The 21,747-nt window shown below is 41.8% G+C and overlaps 1 protein-coding gene across 2 annotated transcripts in view; it reads left to right on the forward strand.

The window, feature by feature from the left end:
• Positions 1-21,747, forward strand: part of AMN (amnion associated transmembrane protein) — an 82,794-nt gene that overhangs the window by 46,543 nt on the left and 14,504 nt on the right. For both annotated transcript variants that reach the window (XM_027849331.1, XM_027849330.1), the window contains exons 4-5: positions 19,844-19,931; positions 21,199-21,419. In XM_027849331.1, the coding sequence (XP_027705132.1) occupies positions 19,844-19,931; positions 21,199-21,419 (309 nt within the window). The remainder of the gene's footprint in view (positions 1-19,843; positions 19,932-21,198; positions 21,420-21,747) is intronic.

Here is a 21,747-nt window from a genome sequence, read left to right on the forward strand (position 1 = left end):
GAATGTAAAGCTTGGCACAATGGGTGGGAGTGGAAGAGAAGCTGATTTTGACTTGCCTCATTTAGGTTGTCTCAGCGGGCATTGAGTTTCCCATTAGTTTTAAGCAGAGGATGGCTGGCCATGTTGAGAACCTCTCACCTAGGAGCTGAACCTTAGATTCCTTTCTGATTTATCTTGTGGAGAAAGAACACTGAAAAGTCAGAAACTTATTCAGCTATCTAACCCAATCAGGTTTTTTCATCATGGTTCAATGACATATCACTAGAAGATGGCACCAAGGCACATAATGCAGCTCAACCACCCACCATACATGCTCATACCCAGTCTTCCCAACACACTGCTGGAGCTTTGCCTCATATCCTGCTTCTAGTCTCAAGTGACTCCCTCATTTTTTTATTAACTCAGTCCTATCCACTCCACTCTCTGCTTCTTGAAACATCTTCCACACACTTTGGGCTAATTTCTACCATTGTGCCTCTTGGGAACACAAGTGGCCAAGCTAGGTTGATGCTTCTAGGATATCATTGGCAGCAGCAAACCCCTACAGCATGCCCCACTGCCCTCCAAGCACAACTGTACACACCTTTACTAGCATTTTCAGTCTTTATTATCTAGGAATATCGTTGGGATTACCATTTAAATTAGGTTGGGCTAGATTAGTTCTGGAGTCTTTTCTAGGGTTGGGCTAGATTAGTTCTGGAGTCTCTTCTAGGTTGGGCTAGCTTAGTTCTGGAGCCTTTCCAACTCTGAGATTCTGTGACTGTGAATATCAGAGTTGGTAGAGACCTTAGATAGCATCTGGGTTATTTCTTCATTTTACAGGTGATATTAATGTTAGTGCCTTCTCTCTGTTGATTTATCCTGTAATGCCTTATTTGTATTTACTTCAGGGAAATTTTATTTGAAAAAGGAGAAGAATAAAGGGTCAGAAAAAAAATGGGGCAGCTAGGTGGCACAGTGGATAAAGTGCTGGACCTGGAGTCAGGAAGACTCGTCTTCCAGAGTTCAAATCCAACCTCAGACTAGCTGTATGACCCTGGGCAAGTCACTTAACTCAACCTCAGTTTCCTCATCTATAAAATGAGCTGAAAAAGGAAATGGCAAACCACCTCAGTATCTCTGCCAAGAAAACCCCAAATGGGGCCAGGAAGAGTTAAACATAACTGAACAACAGCAAAATACTTAGGATTACAATAGAAACCAATCACTTAAAAAAAAAAGAGCTAGGAGAGACCTTAGATAGCATCTGGATAATTTCTTCATTTTAGAGATGACATTAATGCTAGTGCCTTCTGTCTGTTGATTTATCTTGTATATGCCTTATTTGTATTTATTTCTTTGTATATTATCCCTCCCATCAGTCTGTAAGCTCCTTAAAAGCAAGGATTTTTTCCCCCTTTTCTTTCTATCCCCAGAATTTAACCCAGTGCTTCACTAGTAGGCACTTAAATACTATTGACTTCACCTGTCGCTAAGAGAATCATTGACTTCACAAACTAGTAAGTGGCAGAAATACATTTTAACCCAAGTTTTCTGATTTCTATTCCCATGCTCTTTCTACTGTATCTTCATAGGGAGTGTGCTTTAGACTCACTATCCCAGATCCAAGCTGCCACATACCCCACTCAGGTCACAAAGGGGACCTTGAGGTGTTGGAGGTATCTCTGTTCTATTGCCATTGGCTCAAGTCCCCATTTCAGGTGTGTTTTTCCTCTATTAGCCACCAGTGACTAGCACCTCACTTCCATTTAACCAGTTAATTAGTTTTTACAAAGGGATATTTTCTTCAAAGATTTAACCGGAAGAGACATCCAAACATTTCTCCACTACACCTCAGGAACACACTCTCCCTTCTACCACCTCAGTCTATGGAAAGATTGGGCTCAAACTCAACAGTTTCTACATAGCATTGGTCCTTCCAAATTCACATTACTGTAGTATTATTGCCAGGCAAGTCCTAAATCTCACCTAAGTCCTGAAGGTCAGTCTACAGGACAATGATGCTGGGTTGTCTACAAAACTCATCATGGACTCAGTCCCCATACTCTTGGACTTCCAAACCCTAGGCAGTTTGTTTTCCTGACTTTTGAAACTAGCAAGGTCATAGCCTCTAGATTAATTTCCTTCCCCTAAAATGGAAGAACCTCCAAGGCAAAGAACTGAGGCCCATATTCACAGTGTCACATGGTGGTCTCAGAGGGAAAAGGCTCCAGGCCTCTCACCTAAAGCATTGTCTCTCACCAGATACAGCTGAGTAGGAAGAAGCCAGTTAAAGAGAAGAGGCTGAAACCAAAATAAAAGGCCACCTCAGTTCTGCCTCCTCAGCCACAGCCAATCATAAGGCTCCTACTCAACACATAGCAGCCTGGAACCAGTTAAGAATGCACCAAAGTCTCTAAGGCAGTTCATTATACTGTCCATTAAGATTCTCCTAGAAATAGAGAACCTAGCCTCTTCCAAATCAGGGATTGCATCAGTGGCACTCTGAGCATGCTCGTAGGAGCTGGGCTCATTGATAAGTCCCACATTATATATGATTGTTCCCCTACTAAGCTGGGCCCAGTCTTCCCCTTCCTCATTCCTTTTCTGCTGAGACTGATGCTGAGAGGTGATGTCAGGAACTGCGTTCAAATCCTGTCTCTGTCACTTACTATTTTTGAAAGGTATATAGTTACAGTTGTGATTAATAAAATGCAAATCTATTAAAAAGTATTACTGTATTTGTAGTAACTTTCGGTTTTATAACTTTCTCGATCAACAGGTAAATATCATGGTATGCTAACGATAGAGACAGTATAATACAATGGAAAATGTACTGAATCTAAAGTCATAGGAGTAACTCCAAGTGAGTTTGAATCCTGGCTTTCATACTTACTGCTTGTGTGTCTTTGGGCAAACCATTTAATGTATCTGGACCTTAGTTTCTTCATCTATAAAAATGGGGGGTTGGATGAAGTGATTTCTAAAGTTCCTTCAAGTTCTAGATCTAAGTTCCTATGATCCTGTGATCCTATATAGAAATAATCAATGAATAAGCATCTATTAAGTACCTACTATGTGCCAGGCACTGTGGCAAACATCAGGGAAAGAAAGAAAGAAAGAAGGAAAGGAAGGAAGAATCCCTACTTTTAAGAACCTTTCATTCTAATGGGGGAGAGAACACATGTGTATAAAAAATCTACACAGAATAAATATAAAATAGAAACAAGGTAAACAGAGTCAGCAGGGAAAGTAGAAAACTGCCCTTTAAGCCAGGAAGACCTGGATTCAAGTCCTGCCTGTGACAAATATGGTCTATGTAACCCTGAGCAACTTAACCTCTCAGTGCTCCTGACAATTCTCTAAGACCAAGTTGCAGAGAAGGTAATTGTATAGTGTATTCCAAAAGCATAGTTTTATACTATTTAAACTTATGTCTACCTGTGTTGGTAGAACAAGTTTCTTCACACATAATTTCCATGTATCAATGAAATCACAGATCCAGCCTCTATCCCTAAATGTTTAGTCATTTCAGTAATGTCTGACTCTTTGTGACCCCTTTTGGGGATTTTCTTGGCAAAGATACTAGAGAGGCTTGCCATTTCCTTCTCTAGCTCACTTTATAGATCAGGAAACTGAGGCAAATAGAGTTCAATGACTTACCCAGGGTCATACAGTTAGTAAGTATCTGAGGTTGGATTTGAATTTAGGTCTTTGTGACTGCAGACTCTATCCACTGCAAGACAGTTAAAAGCAAGATATTGGATGGGGTAGAAAACAACTAGCAGCTGAAAGCATCAGGAATGGCTTCATGGAGAAGGTTGGGTTTGGAGAGGGGGTTGAGCTGCTTGTCCTGAAGGAAGAAGGAGATTCTATGAGAAAAATGTGAAGGAACAATGCAGATCAGGAGGCCTTCAGTGCAAAGGCAGGGAGAGAAGTTGGGGATGCCATGTGTGAGGAGCAGAGAGATAAATTTGACTGCACTGGAGAGTTAGAAAAGGGTAGTGTGATCTATAATGAATTCAGAAAGATAGGTTGTGGAAAGGCTTTAAAAACTAAACAGAGGTTAGATTTTTATCCCAGAGCCAATACGATTGGAGTTTATTATGGAGTGACATGGCAAGAGCTGCGCTTAGGGAAAATCCCTTCATCAACTAAGTGGAGGGTGGAGGGAAATGGGGAGATATGAGGCAGGAGACCAACTGAGAGCTCATTGCAATAGTCCAGGCAAGAGGGAATGAGGTGAGCTAAAGTGATTGCTGTGTAAGCAGAGAGAAGAGATGATATGGGAGAGACATTGGAGAGGTAGTAATTGCAAGATATGGCCACTGATTGTATGTGTGTGGTGAAGGAGGGTGAGGAGCTGGGGGTAGATGAAGGTTATGAAACTGGGAAACTGGAAGAATGGTGATCCTTTTGATAATAAATAGAGACGTTTGGTGGAGTAGGTTTTGGGGGAAAGACACTGAGTTCAGTTTTAGACATGTTCAGTTTGAATTGTCTCTGGGGCAGGCAGTTGGTGGTTTGGGACTTAAACTCAGGAGAGATTGTGATTGGATGTAGAAGCCTGTGAGTCATTTGCATAGAGAAGATAATTAAGCCCTGGGAGCTGATGTGTGTGTGTGTGTGTGTGTGTGTGTGTGTGTGTGTGTGTGTGTGAGAGAGAGAGAGAGAGAGAGAGACAGACAGACAGACAGAGAGACAGAGGCAGAGACAGAGACACAGGTAGAGACAGAGACTCACAGAGACAAGGAGGGAGGGAGAGAGAGAGAAGACAGAGAGAGAGACAGAAAGAGAGATAGACAGACAGGGAGGGAGAGACAGAGACACACACAGAGAGACAGAGACACAGAGAAAGAGGGAGGGAGAGACAGACAGAGACAGAGACACACAGAGAAAGACAGAGATACACAGAGACAGGGAGGGAGGGAGAGAGACAGAGAGAATGAGAATAGTTTTCCAGTACAGAGAATTGAAATGAATGCTGTTGGCTCTTAAAAACCCTCAAAGCAACTAATAGCATGGCAGTTGACCAAGGATCTTGCTGTACCTTCCGCTTCTAACTAGCAAGAGGCCAGTGAACCTTGATGATGAATGACTGTTGATAGAACTCAACAAGATAACTAGAGAAGCTGGAAGCAAGGGTAGGTAACAGGTGAAAATGAAAACATGGCGTAGTTTTATAAAAGTAGTGTCAAGATCATTAAAGCTCAGAATCAGCCGATAGAACATACCAATGGCATTTTTTTTTTAAGCTATAGCAGGGGAAAGAACAGTAACAAAGAAAGGATGAAGTTGTTGCTGAGGCAAGATGAGACACTAATGACAGGAGACTGAGAGAAGATAGAGCTGCTTAATTCTCATCTTGTGTTTTCTCTGCCAATAGGAATGACGTTTGGGTAGTAAAGGATGAAAAGAAATGGCCAATATGCAGTTAATGCCCAAGATAATTAAGGAGGTAGTAAGAGAGAATGTAGCTGCCCTTAATGAGTTTAAGTCACCAGACTAAATCCTAGAAGAGTTGCTTAGGGAACCCAGAGGTTAAGTGAATTATCCAGGATCACGTAGCTAGAGATGGGACTCGAACCCAGGTCTTCCCTGGTTCCATCTGTCTACCCACTACTTCTTGCTGAAATTTAGTAGGAAAAAATGTAAGACCTTATGCTTGTGTTTTAAAGAAAAAATCAACTTCCCAAGTAAAAGATGGAGATGGCATAAATAGATAGGTCATTTGAATAAGGTCTGGGTTTTGGATAGAGCAAGGGACTTGGAATCAGGAAGACTTAAGCTCAAATCCTACTCAGACATTGACTAGTTGTGACCCTGGGCAAATCACCTAACCTCTCTGTCCCTCAATTTCCTCAATCTGTAAAATGGGGATAATAATAACACCTTCATCACAGGGTTGTGGTGAGGAACAATTAAGTTAACATATATAATATATATAAACATATACATAACTTTGCAAACTTTAAAGCACTGTATAAATGCTAACTATTATTATTATCGGGCAGCTAGATGGTGCAGTGGACAGAGTCCCAGGCCTGGAGTCAGGAGGACCTGCGTTCAAATCCAGCCTCAGATACTTATTAGCTGTATGACCCTGGGCCAGTCACTTAACCCTGGTTGTCTCAGTTTCTTCATCTGTGAAACAAGCTGGAGAAGGAAATGGCAAACTATTCCACTATCTTTGCCAAGAAAATCCTAACTGGAATCACAAAAAATCAGACATGGCTGAAAAAATGACTGAACAACAAACACAAACTCAATATTTCAACAGTGTAATATGGCAACCAAAAAAAGCAATTTTATCTTAGATTAAATTATGAGAGGCATACTAATCGATCAAGAAGTATCTATTAGCTATCTACTATGCTTCAGGCACTGTTCTAGGCACAGGGAAGACAAAACAAAGAGAGAAATAGTCCCTGTCTTCAAGGACTTTACATGGTATTGGGGAAAACAACATGTACACATTTAATTATATACAAAATACATATAGTGTAAGGTAATTTCAGTGGGAAGCACTAGTAGCTAGAGATCAAGAAAGTCCAATTGTAGGAGGTGGCTCATGAGCTGGGTTTTGAGGGATACTAGACATTCTAAGAAGCAGAGGTGAGCAGAGAGTGGATTCTAGGAATAACATCCAGGACCAGGGAGCAGAGTACCATTGATTTCCGTCAGACCACATGTGGAGCATTCTATTCCATTCTGAGCACCACAGTTCAGAAAGGACATTGATAAGGTGGAGAGCTTCCAAGGACGGCAATAGGATTACGAAAGTGAGGAGAGAAGGCTGTCACAAGTATTTGAAAGGCTGTTTTGTGGGAAAGGGAATAACTTTTTTTTTTTAATGGCCTTGGAGGGCAGAACTAAGAGCAATGGCTGCAAACAGCAAAGAAGCAAATTTAGACTTGATGTGAGGAAAAGCTGTTCAGCAAGTTAGAGCTGTCCAAAAGTAGAATGGGCTCAGGGATATGTTTGGTAAATGCTTAACAACCAGCTTTTCAGCACACACACACAAAAATGCACAACACAGTTTTAAAGTTTAATCTGAATTATCAACATTTTCCACACTGGTTTCTCCAAAATAATAAATCAAATACTCATTCGTAACATTTGCAGATTTCTGAAGTGTAAATTCTCATGCGAAAATTTAGTGGCTCTCAACGGTGTATATGAATCAGCTCCAGTACATCACTGAACGGGCCCTGTCAGGAAGGGCTATATTCCTCTTCCCTAGAGGGAAATATGTATTAAGAAATTTCTTTTTTTATTTGATTTTTATTTTTTCTCAATTACATATAAACAAACATTTTTAACATTCTTTTTTTAATGTTAAGTTCCAAATTCTCTCCCTCCCTCCCCTCCCACTTCCTTGAAAAGGCAGGTAATTTGATATAGATTATGCATGTGTAGTCATGCAAAATATTTCCATATTAGCCATGTTGCAAAAGAAAACATAGACCCCCCCAAAAACCCCAAGAATAATGAAGAAAGCTGGAAAAGTGTGTTTTAATCTTCATTCAGACTCCATTAGTTCTTTCTGTGGAAGTAGATAGTGGGTTTTCATCATAAATCCTTAGGAATTATCTTGGATCATTGTATTACTGAGAATAGTTGTCATTCACAGTTGAGCATCTTTATAGTATTGCTATGTACAATGTTTTCCTGGTTCTGCTCACTTCACTTTGCATCAGTTCATATAAGTCTTCCCAGGTTTTTCTGAAAGCATCCTGCTCATTATTTCTTATAACACAATATTATTCCATCACAATAAAATACTATGACTTGTTCAGCCATTCCATAATTGATGGGTATCCCCTCAATTTCCAATTCTTTACCATCACAAAAAGAGTTGCTATATATGTTTCTGTACATATGGGTCCTTTTCCTTTTTCTTTGATCTCTTTAGGATACAGACCTACTAGTGGTATTGCTCTGTCAAAGTGTATGCACAATTTTATAGCCCTTTGGGCATAGTTCCACATTGCTTTCCAGAATGGTTAGATCAGTTTACAACTCTAATTTTTCCACATCCCCTCCAACATTTGTCATTTCCTTTTCTGTGATATTAGCCAATCTCATAGGTGTGGGGAAGTATCTCAGAGTAAACAACTTCTTTTTTAAAAATTATTAACGCATTTTACTTTTTGCAGCCCCATCATTTCCAGTGATAAACACTGCCAAACCTCTCCCAAGATCAAACTCTCCCTTGTAAATAAGACAAAATAGTTAAACAAAACTCAGTAACCATGTCTGATATATTCGAACTTTCTGCTCCTGCAAGCTTCCACCCCTCTATCAAAAGGAGGCATTTTTTTTTATTATCTATTCTCTTAAGTACCAAGAGATACTTGCTCAACCCCATCTTTAACCTGGTTGTCAGTAGGAGCATGGGATCATTGGGAACTTGGAGATCATCCAGTCCAATCCAATCATTTTACAAAGGATGGAACGGCCCTAGAGAGATGAGATGACCCAAGGCCACACAGGTGAACAAATACTTGAGCTGGGCTTTAAACTCAGTGGGTTTTTTTTTGTTTGTTTTTTCACTCCAAACCTAGTGCCCCATTAGACTATTAGTGCCCCATTAGACTTTCCTTATGAGGAGAGTGAATGTTTTGGTTTTGTCTTTGCATCCCTAGCACCTAGGACAGGGCCTTGTACATAGTCATGCTTAATAAATTTGTTGAATTGACTTGAGTTTTTTATTACATGACTCTCCCTTCTCAATCATAGAATGCCAAAGCTAGAAAGAACTTTAGAAATCAGCTACTCCACTCCACTTATTATATAGATGAGAAAAATTGGGGCCTAAAGGAAGAGAAATTACCTGGCCAAGGTCATATGGCAAGGGAGTAGCAGAATGGGGACTTTGTCTTCTGATTTCCAAGACCAGGGTTCTTGCCAATATGTCAGGCAAAATGTCTATGTTTGACTTTGGAGAATTAGCTTACCTGTGTCCAGGAAGAATTTTTTTTTAATTTATTTTTTTAACATTCTTTTAAAAAAAACTGTTTCAAATTTTCTTCCTCCTCCTATCCCCTCCCCCACCCATTGAAAAGGCAAACACTATGATACACATTATACTTGGGAAGTCATGCAAACTTTTCTGTATTAGCCATGGTATCCCAAAAAAGGGGAACAAGAAAAATAAAGTGGAAAACAGTATGCTTCAATCTGCATTCAGAGTTCATCAGTTCACTCTTCTGGGGGTGGATAGCATTTCTCATCATGGGTCCTTCAGAATTGTCTTAGATAGTTACATTGATCAAAGTATATAAGTCTTTCACAGTTGGTCATTGTTACAATGTTGCTGTTACTGTGTACAATGTTCTCCTGATTCTGCCCACTTCACTTTGCTTCAGTTCATCTAAGTCTCAAGAGAAATGTTTGTTGGAAAGAATATTCCTGACTGGAGACCAGGATGTAGTAAAGGACCTCTTGGGAGCCTTTGTGGTACAGTGGAAAGAACAATGGAGTCAGTGGCTTGGGTTCAAATCACACCCTCACTTATTACCACCTGTGCTCTTTAAGCAAGTCATTTAATCTCTCTGAATGTCGGTTTCCTCATCTTTTCAGTGAGGGTAGCTGGATTGGGCAGCCTCTGAGACCTCTTTGCACTCTGCATTTAATGATTGCTGTTGTGAGGCTTCTGGCTGGAGTTTCTTCCAGGAGAAATTACTTCTTTAAAAGGCCAGAATGAATATTTTTCTACTCTCAGGGATCCCCTATAATTAATTGGTTTTTTCTTAGAGTTGAAAAACCCTGGGAGGGCCTTGCATTACCATAGTTCATAGTGTTCGTTGGGTCTATGGGCCTTGTACAGCTGCCTTTGTTTACTGTTCCATCATAAATCTGGAGACATATTCGCAAGGTCCTACTTTATTTCCAAGGGCCCAGAAAATCTTTGAATGGTCTCTTGGGGATACAGTGAAAAATTGGTTATAAATCATTTTACTATCTCTTGGTTGGTTAAAAAATGTGATATTCTCCTCACTCCTCTTTTCTTCCACCCAGACCCTTGCTCCAAATGGCCCTCTGAGGAGCTGACTTCAGAATAAAGCAATCAGTCAACCAGCATTTATTCCATGCTTCCTGTGTGCCAATCACTGTTTTAAGCACTAGCCATACAAAGAAAGGAAACAATAGTGCCCGCCCTCAAGAAGTTTATAGAGGAAATCTATACATAATTAGGTACATCTAAGATCTATACAAAATAAATGGAAGGCAATCTGAGAGGGTGAAGTGCTAGCAGCTGGGGAGACCAGAAAAGGCCTCCAGCAGAAAGTGGGCTTTGAGCTGAGTCTTAAAGGAAACCAGGGAAACAAAAAGCAGAATGAGGAGGGAGAGTATACCAGATTGTGACGAGGCAGAGGAGGAGATGGGGTGTCATGTATAAGAAACAGCAAGTAAGGTTAGTGTTGTTGTCATTCATTTGTGTTCAGCTCTTTTTGACCCTGTGAACCGTAGCATGCCAGTACTGTCCATGGGGTTTTCTTGTCAAAGATTCTGGAGTGATTTGCCATTTCCTTCTCCAGTGGGTTAAGGCAAACAGAGATTAAGTGACTTGCCCAGGGTCACACAGCTAGTAAAGTCTGAGGCCAGATTTGAACTCAGATCTTCCTGACTTAAGGCCCACTGCTCTATCCACTGAGTCACCTAGCTGCCTAAGGTCAGTGTAACTGGATCATAAAGTTCATGAAAGGAAGTAAGTATAAGAAGACTAGAATGGTAGGAAGGGGTCAGGTTATAAAGGGCTTTAAATGCCAAACATAGTACTTTATGGTTTATCCTGGAGGCAATAGGGAGCCACTGGAGTTTGTGGAGTGGTGAAGTGACACAGTCAGGCCTGCATTTTAGAAAAATGACTTCAACAGCTATGTGGAGGATAGTTTGGAGAGGGGAGAGGTTGGAGGCTGGGAGACCATAGGCCAGGTGAGAGGTGATGAGGGCCTGAACTAGGGTGGAGGCTGTGTGAGAGGGGAGAGGGGATGTATAGGAGAGATGTTATGAAGGTAGAAGAATAAAATCTAGCAACTGAATGGCTATGTGGAGTGAGCGAGAGTAAGGAATCAGAGATGACTGCGAGGTTGGGAACTGAGGTAACTGGAAAGATGGTGGCGCTCTTAATGGTACTAGTGAGGTTCAAAGGAGGAGGGGACAGGACAAAGCTGGCCCTGCCACTAGCTTGTTCTAGGACCTTAGACAAATCACTTCTGCTATTTGGCTCTCAGTTTACTTATCTGTAAAATGGGAGTGATAATCTTTTTCCCTGTTTCTCTCCAGGCTGCTGAGAGCTTTTTAAACAGTAAGTACATAATAAATGTTGGAAGGAAGGGATCACTCATTAAACAAGCAATCAATAAACAAGCATTTATTAAATGCCTACTATGTGCCCATCAGGCACTGTGCTAGACATCTGGGATACTTGTAAAAAGTGAACAGTCCCAGTCCTCAAGGAATTTACAATTTATTGAAGGGGTTCTTAACTTTTTTGTGACATCATAATAGCATTTATATAGTGCTTTATGTTGGTAAAATACTTTATAAATATTACCTCACTTAATCCTCACAGCCACTTTCCAAGCTTGGCGCTATTTTTATCCCTGTTTTACAGATGAGAAAACTGGAACCTACAGAAGTTAAGTGATTTGACCAAGATCACACAGTTAGTGAGTGTCTGAAGCTAGATTTGAACTCAGGTCTTCCCAATTCTAGGCCCCAGCATTCTATCCACTGTGCCACTCTATCTTACTTCATGGACCTCTTTCACAGTCTAATAAAACCTATAGACTCCTCAGAGTTTCCAAATGCATGAAATAAAATGCACAGGACTAAGAAGGGAATAAATTATATTAAACTATGGTGATCAAAAATATTTTTAAAAAATAAGTCAATGGACCCCAGGTTAAGAACCCTGAATTCTATGAGAAGAATAGAGAAGTATCACCAGTTCTTGCAGACTCCCAATCCAGCACCCTGTCTACTCTGTTTTACTGCCTCACTAATTCTAGTTATTATTAATAATGGCAATAATAATCATTGCTATTATTGTTCCCATGGTGGCTATTTGATTCCCAGGACATCTTAGAAGAGTCTTGTGAGCCTTTGGGACTCCTTGTGGTGCAGCGAAGTCACTAAAGATCAAGACAGATTCCTGCTTCTCCTGTTTATCTCATCTTCAGTGCCTCACTTCCATCCACAGACCATCCCTTTCCCTCACCGGACTCCCTCGATCAGGAGCATTGATTGGCATTTTAGAGGAGGAAGTCAGATCCCAACCCACAGCAAAGAAGCTCTTACAGTGGAATTTCTGGTACTTGGGCAAACTTGTGGAGAAAGTATTTGGGACCTTTTTGGACCTCGTGTTCTCCTTAGAAGAGTACATGCTGGGCAGTTAGGTGGCACAGTGGATAGAGCACTGGCCCTGGATTCAGGAGGACCTGAGTTCAAATCTGGCCTCAGACGTACTTAGTAGCTGTGTGACCCTGGGCAAGTCACTTAACCCCATTGCCTCGTGAAAAAATAAAAAATAAAAAAATAAAAAATAAGAAGAGTACCTGCTTACTCTACTGACATTGACCCAAGACTGGGAGGGTAGGAGGACAGATGAGAGAATTGAATAGAATAGAAGAATCCAAGAATTTGAGCACTGGAAGGGACCCAAATGACCATCTAGTCCAACCTATATCAAAGTGATGCCCACTAGAATATAGTCAGCAAGTGGTTACCTAACCTCTGCTTGAAAACCTCCAAAGAAAGGGAACCTGCAACCTCTTCAGGAAGCCTATCCTTCTTTGGGGTAGGGCTCAGAGCAGGGCTCTGAAGATGGATGCTGGCCCAGCCTCTCTGAGGGTAGGTGAGTGGCAGAAAGGATTGCAGTGCCTGCAAAGGGAGGTGACTGTGCTCTCTCCTCAGGTTCCCTCGTCCAACGGGAGACGGTTACTATGGTAACCTCAGAAAAGGCAGCAGGAAACTCCTGGAGGAAAAGAAGGTTGGGGATGGGGGGTGGAAAGAAGAGCAAGGGTTATGATGGAGGGGGGAGGGATCTGTATGGGAGAAAAGGGTCCTGGAAGCCTTCTTCACCTACCTGAGGCATGCCTGAGTGGTTGGCAAATGGGAAAGGGCTCACTAAGGTAGGACAGGCAGAAACAGACAAGGAGAGAGGGAGAGAGAGAGAACAAGAGAGAGAGAAGAGAGACAGAGAAGGGGGGAGGAGAGAGAGAGAGAGAGAGAGAGAGAGAGTGAGAGAGAGGCAGGCAGGCAGACAGACAGGCAGAGGCAGACAGGAAGCAATATCCCAACAGATGCAGACATACAGATAAAGATAGGCAGGCAGAGATAGTAAGAGAAATGAAGACAAGAAGAGAAATGGGCAGGAACATATTACAGGCAGACAGATGAAGAGAGAGAGCCCATCAAAGACACAGACAAACAACAGGCATAAAGGATGAGACACAGAGAGTGGGCAGATGGAAAGCAATTTTGGGGGAGGGGAGAAGAGGAAGCAGGAGAAGGGAAAGAGAAAAAACAGAGAAAGAGGGAGCAAAGGAGTTGGGAAGGTTATGTAGGGAGGTTAGGCTGGCGAGAAATGAATGAGCATAGATAGCTAGACAAATATAATATAATAGCCTCCTCAGGGTGACAGAGCCCCAAGCCCCAAGACTGGGAAGAGGAGGGCAGAGGGCTGAAGATGGAGCCCCCTGGTCTTCCCCTCCCTTTGGTACTGTTCCTTACTGCAGGAGGGAATGTGCATTTAGGACCCTGGCTGGCTTCCCTTAGGTTGGACTCCTTCCTACAATCCTGGCCACTGCGGGTACAGGGTGAGGTATGGAAGCTGCAGAGGAAGCCAGTGTGGGGGGTGAGGGGGGAGAGGGTAGCAGTGCCAGGATGTCCTCCCCTCTCCCTCATCACCACATGATTGCAGAGCTCCCATAGCCCATGGCCCAGGGTGGGTAGGGAGGGTTTCTCCAGAGACGTGGAAATGAATGAGTAGCCCACAGCTGCAGGGCGTGTGGGAGGGGGTCATTCCCTCAGCCCACTTCCTCAGAAAGAGAGACTGGCCCAGCATCTGCCTGGGTCCTGCGATCAGGAGCCTCCCGAACTATTTAATGGTGTCCTGGGAGAGACAACTGGTCATGCAGTCTGTCTATTTCTCCCCTCTGACTACTTGCCTAATGTTTAGCCTATCAGTCAATTGACTAGCATTTATTAAATGCCTTCTGTGTACTTGTCACTGTACTAGGTGCTGAGGATGCAAAGGCAATGAATGAAACAGTCCCTTCTTTCTAGGGCTTACCATATATGGGAAGAGAAAAAAACTTATACAGATAAATACATACAAAATATATAGAGAAGGTCATTTTCAGGGTGGGATACTAGTAGCTGGGAGGGAGCAAGAAAAGCCTCATGGAGGGTCTGATCCTTGAACTGAACTTTGAAGGAAACTAGAGATTCTGAGAAGCAGAGGTGAGGAGGCAAACGGGGCAAGTGTGGCAGGCAGGAAATGGAACTATCACATGTGAAGATGAGCAAGAAAGCCAGTTTGGCTGTGTTGAAGAGTACGTGAAAGGGATTCATGAATAACACGTGGAAGGATGGAGCCAAGTTGGGAAGGGCCTTTGGTGCCTAACAGGAATTTGTATTTGATCCTAGAGACAATAGGGGCCCAATGGAGTTTGTTGAACCAGGGGAGTGACCTGGTCAGTTATGTGCTTTAGGAATATCATTTGCCTATCTGTGTTTATCTGTGTCTGACAGTCTGTTTCTTTTATAACAATAATTATTATAATCTATATAAAAATATAAAATAATAAATATAATAAGTAATAATGATAACAATAATAATAATTTCTATTTAAGATTTGGACCCTTGATGTTTTAAAATGGCAGCTAGGTGGCACAGTAGATACAGTGCTGGGAGTCAGGAAGACTTATCTTACTGAGTTCAAATGAGGCCTCAGACATTTACTAGCTCTTGTGACCCTGGGCAAGTCACTTAACCCTGTTTGCCTCAGTTTCCTCATCTGTAAAATGAGCTGGAGAAGGAAATGGCAAACCACTTTAATATCTTTCTCAAGAAAACCCCAAATCAAGAGTCAGATTGAAATAAGTAAACAATAACATATGTTTTTAAATACATGCTATACTGGGACCTCCAAAATTAAAACAAAACAAAACTGGAGACCTACAATATCTTGAATGAACTTCTTCTGAAAGATTCACAGGATGATATGAACAAGAGGGGCACAGGCTAAGAAGACATGGGTGGGTTGGGATCTGTACTTTTGGAGAGAATTCCCATATGGATGAAAGCATAGACACGGTGAAGTATTTCAGGTCTACAAAGCTTTTTCCTCACAATAACCCTCCAAGTAAAGAAGTGGTAGATTAATTCCCATTGTATAGCTTGGAAAACAGAATCTCAGGCAAGGAAATGTCTGAGCCAGGACTGAAACTCTGGGTTTCTGACTCTGAAAGCAGTCAATGCTTGAGATTAGGATCAGTCTGATTTGATCTTTGCAAAGAGCTGGATAAATTTCCATTAGGAAATCATACTTGTTTGTGATTTAGAAGATCTGACTCTGCTTCCCCAAGAGTCTCTGACACTAGTTACATGGCCCTAGGCAAGTCTCTTTTCTTCCCTTCGTCTTATTTCCTCATCTATAAAACAGGGATAATCATACTTGTACAACCTATCTCACAGGGTAGTTCATCCCTCGAGCTCTATAGAAGTGTGTTCTAGTGTTATTATCCCCTATAGGACTTCGCACATATTAATACTTAATAATTGCTTATTAAATTGAAGGACATTGGATTGGGAGTCAGAGGATGTAGGTTCAAATCCTGGCCACTTGCAACTGTACTGCCTTGAGCAAATTATTTCATGTCCTTGTGCCTCAGTTTCCTCATCTGTCAAAATGATGGGTTTGGACTCAGTGACCTTCCAGCTCTAGATGTATGGTCCCTCTTTAACCTGACTCCTCCTAATTTCTCTTTGACCAGCACTAAGCACAGTGCTTCACACATAGTAGGCATTTAATAAATGTTTGTTGACTTGTTGCCTTAGTCATAGGTATCTTAGGGCTCTATGGTATGTGTGTGTCTTCACCAGAGCCCCAGTCCCAAACTGGCTGATGGGCAGGAAACCTGGCCTTCTGTCTTGGCTCTGTCACTGGAGCTCTGCAACCTTAAACAAGTCCCATCCCCTTTCTATGCCTCAGTTTCTTCATCTGTAAAATGAAGGGTTGGGACAAGATGATCTCTAAGTGATTGCTTCCAGCTCTAAATCCTATAATCCAGTGATCTTCTGGGTAAAGGAATTTAGCAACCATTCTGGATTTGCTCCAGAATGGAAGGTGATTTAGCTGACTGCTGCCATCTGCTGGCCAGAGCCCTTCTTGCACCATTTGAAATGTAAAAGGGAGAGGGGCTAGGCTCCCAGTTGCTGAGAGAACCCTTAAACATCATCCCAGGCATCCCCTTGCCTCCAGAAATGTCTCACCCCTATTATCTATCCCCTTCCCTCAGCTCTCCAGCTTTCTACACCCCTTAACATTCAGGAAGCTCTTCCTTAGGTCTCCCTGCGTCTATGGATATGTGTCAGAGATGGTGGGAGGCTGATAGAGCCTTCACCCTGCAATTGGCCAAGGAAACATTCTGATTAGGGTCAAGGTTAGTCCTTCAGTGACCATCCTGCATTCCCCCAAACCCCAGGTTCCTCATGTTTCATAGAAATATAACCAGTTGCATGAGTTGCAGCCTCATGTCTACAGAAAAAAAAATAATATTTTGATTCCTTTTCTACTTCCTGGTGTCTTAAAGGAGGACTCCATGAAGAATGACAATGATAATGGCAGTTCCCATTTCTATGGAACTTTGTAGTTTAAAGAGCACTTTTCTGACAAGTGATGAAACAGCCCAGTTGAGGCAGGTGGTCCGAAGATTATTATTTCATAAATGAGGACAGTTGTGCTCAGAAAGTTGAAATGAATTGCCCAAAATCACAAAACTAGTAAGTACTGGTCTGTGAAACAAATCCAGGGCTCCTGACTCTAGCCCTCTTTCCTCTGATACCACAAAGCCCTTATAATATAATAATAATATCTAACATTTATTTAGCACTTAAAATATTCCAGGCACATTTTTTTTACTAAGTGCTTTACAATTATTATATCATTTGATCCTCACAACAACCCTGGGAGGTAGGTGCTATTATTATCCCCAGTTTACAGATGGGGAAACTGAGGCAAACAGGTTAAGTGACTTGCCCAAGGTCACACAGTGAGTGTCAGAGGTTGGATTTGAACTTGGGTCTTCCTGACTCTAAGCCCAGCACTCTATCCACTATACCACCAGCTACCTCACTATGGTAAACTCATGCAACCTGTCAATACCCCAGGTAACTTCCACCCATCGCCCCTCATTCTGACCTCTGCGGCCAAACAAAATAAGTCTAATCCCTCCTCTCAAAAAAAAGGAAATGAGTTAGATTGGTGTGTCCTGTCCCTGATGAAGTCATGTTGACTTTTAGAGATTGTGATTTGCTTTTTTGAATACTCATTAACCATAGTTTAATTATATGCTGTAAAAGTTTTTCAGGAATCAAAGGCAAGACCTCCAGCTCATAACTTACTAACTCTTCCCATTTTTTGAAAACCATGGTGTTATTTACTTCTGCTTAGTCCCATGGCCTGTCTGGTTTTCTGCAGCTTTTCTAAGGTCAGTAACAGTGCTCCAGCAATCGCATCAGTCTGGTCTTTAAGTGCCCTGAGACTACAGTTCATTTAGGTCTGGTGACTTGAACTCACTGAGGGAAGCTAGGTGCGCTCTTACTAACTCACTTATCTTGGATTCTGAGACCTTGTTCATCATTTTTGTCCTGTGCTTCCCAATCTGAAGACCATTTTCCTTGTAAAGAAACACTTTGTGCCTCAATGGACCTGTGATCTCAGCATCATTGATGCCTTCTCCTGTTGCCCCTCCCTCCAAACCAGACCACCTGAGGAGGAGCCTGGGAGAACCTAAACCACTGGGCTACCCCTGGGTCTTCATGTCCTCATTTCTACCCAGTCACCAAGCTCATGCCCTCTCCCACTCACCTCTCTTTCCCCTTCTTTCTCTGAGAATCGTAATAATCTCATGAGTGTGATTGCCTCTGGAAAGGCAATGTTAATGGATTTCTCTGTTGTCCCCCTCACCATCTTTGTGACTTCCTAGACCATAATTCCCTTCCCTGGTAGGAAGTGGATAGGAAATAGCCATGTTCCAAAATGCAAAGTAGAGCCCTCTAGGACTCTTGTCCAGAGGTTGACTCATCAAATATCCACATGGCAGATTACATCAGGCAAAACTTGCATGTGTTTTTAAGGGCTGGGCCAGTCTTCTATTCCATATGCATAATAGACAGCCAAAAAAATAAGGGGATTAGAGGAGAGAGAGGAATAAAAGCTGGGGGGAGGGGGTAAGGAAAGGCCTCATGTAGAAAATGGCATTTGACACAAGCTTTGAATGAATTCTAAGAGAAGGAGGTGAAGATGGAATATATCCCAGGAAGAGGAAAATATCCCAGGAATATATCTCAGCCATGCAAATGCGGGAGATAGAACAGTGTGTGTGAGGAAAACCAAGAAGGCAAGATGGGTTGAATCAGAGAGTGTACAAAGGGGAATAATGTATAATAAAACTGGTTGGAAAGGTAGAACAGAAAAGGGATCTTAGAGACCACTGGTCCAGTCTTCCTTCCCTTCCCCCATTTGCTTTTTTTTTTCCACAAAGAAGGAAACTGAGACCCAGGAAGGAGAAATTATTTGCCCAATATCATACAATGATCCAGGGACAAAACCAGGAATATAACTCAAGTCTTCTGATCGCTAGTCCCCCTGCATTACTTGCCTCCCTTATGCATTTAAAAAATATTCTATTGATTTTTATATTGTTTCCCCAGTAATGCCTTCCTTGCCCTGTAACAAAGAAGTGTAATTAAGCAAAGCAAAGTGACACATTGACCATGTCTGACGGTGTTTACCTCATTTCAAACCTATACCCGCCACCTCTCTGTTGAGAGGAAGGAAACACATATCTTCACTGGACCTCTGCAGTTGTGATTGGTCAGTGCATTGGCTTGATTTCTGATATCTTTTAGCATTGCTTTTCTTCACATCTTTGAAACCCTTATGTATATTGTTCTTTTGGGTCTGCTTATTTTGTTCTGCATCTATTCGTATAAGTCTTCCCATGTTTCTCTGGATACATCATATTTGTTTTCTTATGGCACAAGGGTGTTTCATTAACTTTATATACCATAATTTGTTCAGCCATTCCACAGTTGATGAGTGCCCACTCGGTTTCCAGGTTTTTGCTGTCACAAAAAGTGCTGTATTGAATATTTTGGTCTATGTAGGATCTTTTTATCTTTAGCCTCCTTAGAGAGTATGAGCCTCGTATTGGAATTGCAGGGTCAAAGGGTATGAGGAGTTCAGAGATTTTTCTTAAATAATTCCAAATTGTTTTCTAGGAAGGCTGGACCAAGTCACAGCTCCACCAGCAGTATATTAGTGTGTTGATCTTCCCACAGCCCCTCCAGCATTCATTGTTCCCATCTTTCATCATCTTTTTCAATTTACCAAGTGTGAGGTGAAACCTTGGAGATGTTTTAATTTGCATTTCTCTTATCAAATGGGATAATACGAAAAAATTAAAGAAAAACAAAAACAAAAAAATGGGATAATATGTAAAGTGTGTTATAAGTCTTGCGGTGCTATATGAATGCTATCTGTTATTACTATTAGTGATTTGGAGTATTTGAAAGAATGGTTGTTGATCATTTGCATTTCTTTTCCCTTATTTTTTCTTCTAGCACCTCCCTCTAGATGGAGAGTTTATCTTGGCTCCTGGTGCTGGCTTCACTGCATCTGATGGAGCCTCAGATCCCAGCCCAGATTCAGGTGGTATATAACAAGGCTTGCTCAGAATGGGCACCACTTTCAGGGCAACCTCTTTCATCCTAAAGAATGCTGGGGTCCCCTCAGGGCAAAGTCATGTTTCCTCCATCAGACCAGGGGCTCCCTGAAGGTGGGATTTTATCCCTATTTTTATTTCTTCCCCCATAGCACCTAGAACAGGGATCAGCAAACAGTTCTGAGTGTCCCAGTCTCTGTCCCTTTAATCAGCCTGTCCCCCATGCCTGGAACGCTCTCCTTCTTCAACTCCACTTTTGAGAATCTCTAGTTTCTTTCAAAGTTCACATCAGGCTCTACCTTCTATATGGAGATTTTCATTTTATTTTCATTTTAAATTTTTAAAACTTTTTATGAGAACTTATTTTTATATTACCTTTACATCATCAAACCCCCTCCTCCCTCTCCCAGAGTCATCCCTTATAATAAAAAGAAATGAGGGAATGAAAAGTTAAGCAAAACTAACCAACACATTAACCCAGTCCAACATCATATGCAGTTTTCCTCACCCACAGTCTCCCATATCTGCAAAAATGGAGGGGGGGGTACATTCTCATATCTCTTCTTTAGGGGCAAGCTTTGTCATAATTCAGTTTTTATTTTTGTTACTGTTTTTTAAAAAATTGTTTTAGTAGTGTGCATGTTGTTTTCCTGATTCTGATCAGTTCACATAAGTCATCCAGTGCTTCTCTGTGTTCATAGTCTTACCGCACAGTACTATCTGTCATATTCATATACCATAGTTTATTTCACCAAGTTCCAGTGGGTGGTTATCTGCCTTGTTTCCAGTTTTCTATTACTATAAAAATGCTACTATAAAGATTCTGGGAGTATTTCAGTGTATGTGAGGCCTTTCTTTTTGTCTTTAGTCATTTTCTTAGCATAAATACAAATAGAATTCCACAATGTTTGGACCAATTTATAGCTCAGTGTATCAGTGTGCCTGTATTCATGAAACCAAGCCCCCAACCACTACTACCTTCTCCTCCTGTCCCCCTCAAATTAGCTAATATTCATTTTTGTATACTTATAGATTTGTTGCATATTGCCTTCCCCAAAATAATGTTATCTCTTTGGTGGCAGGAATGGCTTCATTTTTGTTTTTGAATCACCAGAGCCCAGTAGCAAGCACTTAGTAACTGTTTGTTGACTGACTTGTTCAGTACCAGGGATGCCAGGACAACACCCATATCTTAATCTCAGGGCCTCTGGCTTGGCCCACACTGGCAATATTGTCTTTGCCCCTCTTTCTTAGATCACAACATCCACTTCCTAAATGCCGATCGGTATAGCTGGTATGACCCCTCCTTGTGGCATACAGACCTACAAAACAGTGATCACCTCTTCTCTATGGATGCTGAACTTATCCCCTGTCGCCATGATGATGTCATCTTCCCACCAGAAACCTCCTTCCGTGTGGACCTGGGGGCTGGTGGCCGAACCATCAGCCTCCATAGTATATCCATTCTGGGCCAGGTGAGTGGGGTTGAGTCTCTGGGTCGTGCACTGTACAAACCAGGGGTCTGGACCTGTTTCCCTTCCCCAGGTGGTGAGAACTTCAACCATCCTCTCCCATATAAAGATCATCTGGAATGCATCCTTTACTAGGGTAACATAAAAAGGTAGTGTGGAGCAGTGGAGAGAACCCTAAATTGGTAGTCAGGAGATAAAGATTTTAGTCCTGATAGCCTTTGACTAGTATGGCTTCTTATTAGCATCCCTTACTAATAGGAAGTATAATTTTTCCCTACTGGAAAGAGGGTTTGAAAGATAATGGGAGGAGGATATTGCATTGAGGGGAGGG

The sequence above is a fragment of the Vombatus ursinus genome, unplaced genomic scaffold (assembly GCF_900497805.2).
Source record: "Vombatus ursinus unplaced genomic scaffold, bare-nosed wombat genome assembly UNPS02007284.1, whole genome shotgun sequence".
In the NCBI taxonomy this organism is placed as follows: Eukaryota; Metazoa; Chordata; class Mammalia; order Diprotodontia; family Vombatidae; genus Vombatus; species Vombatus ursinus.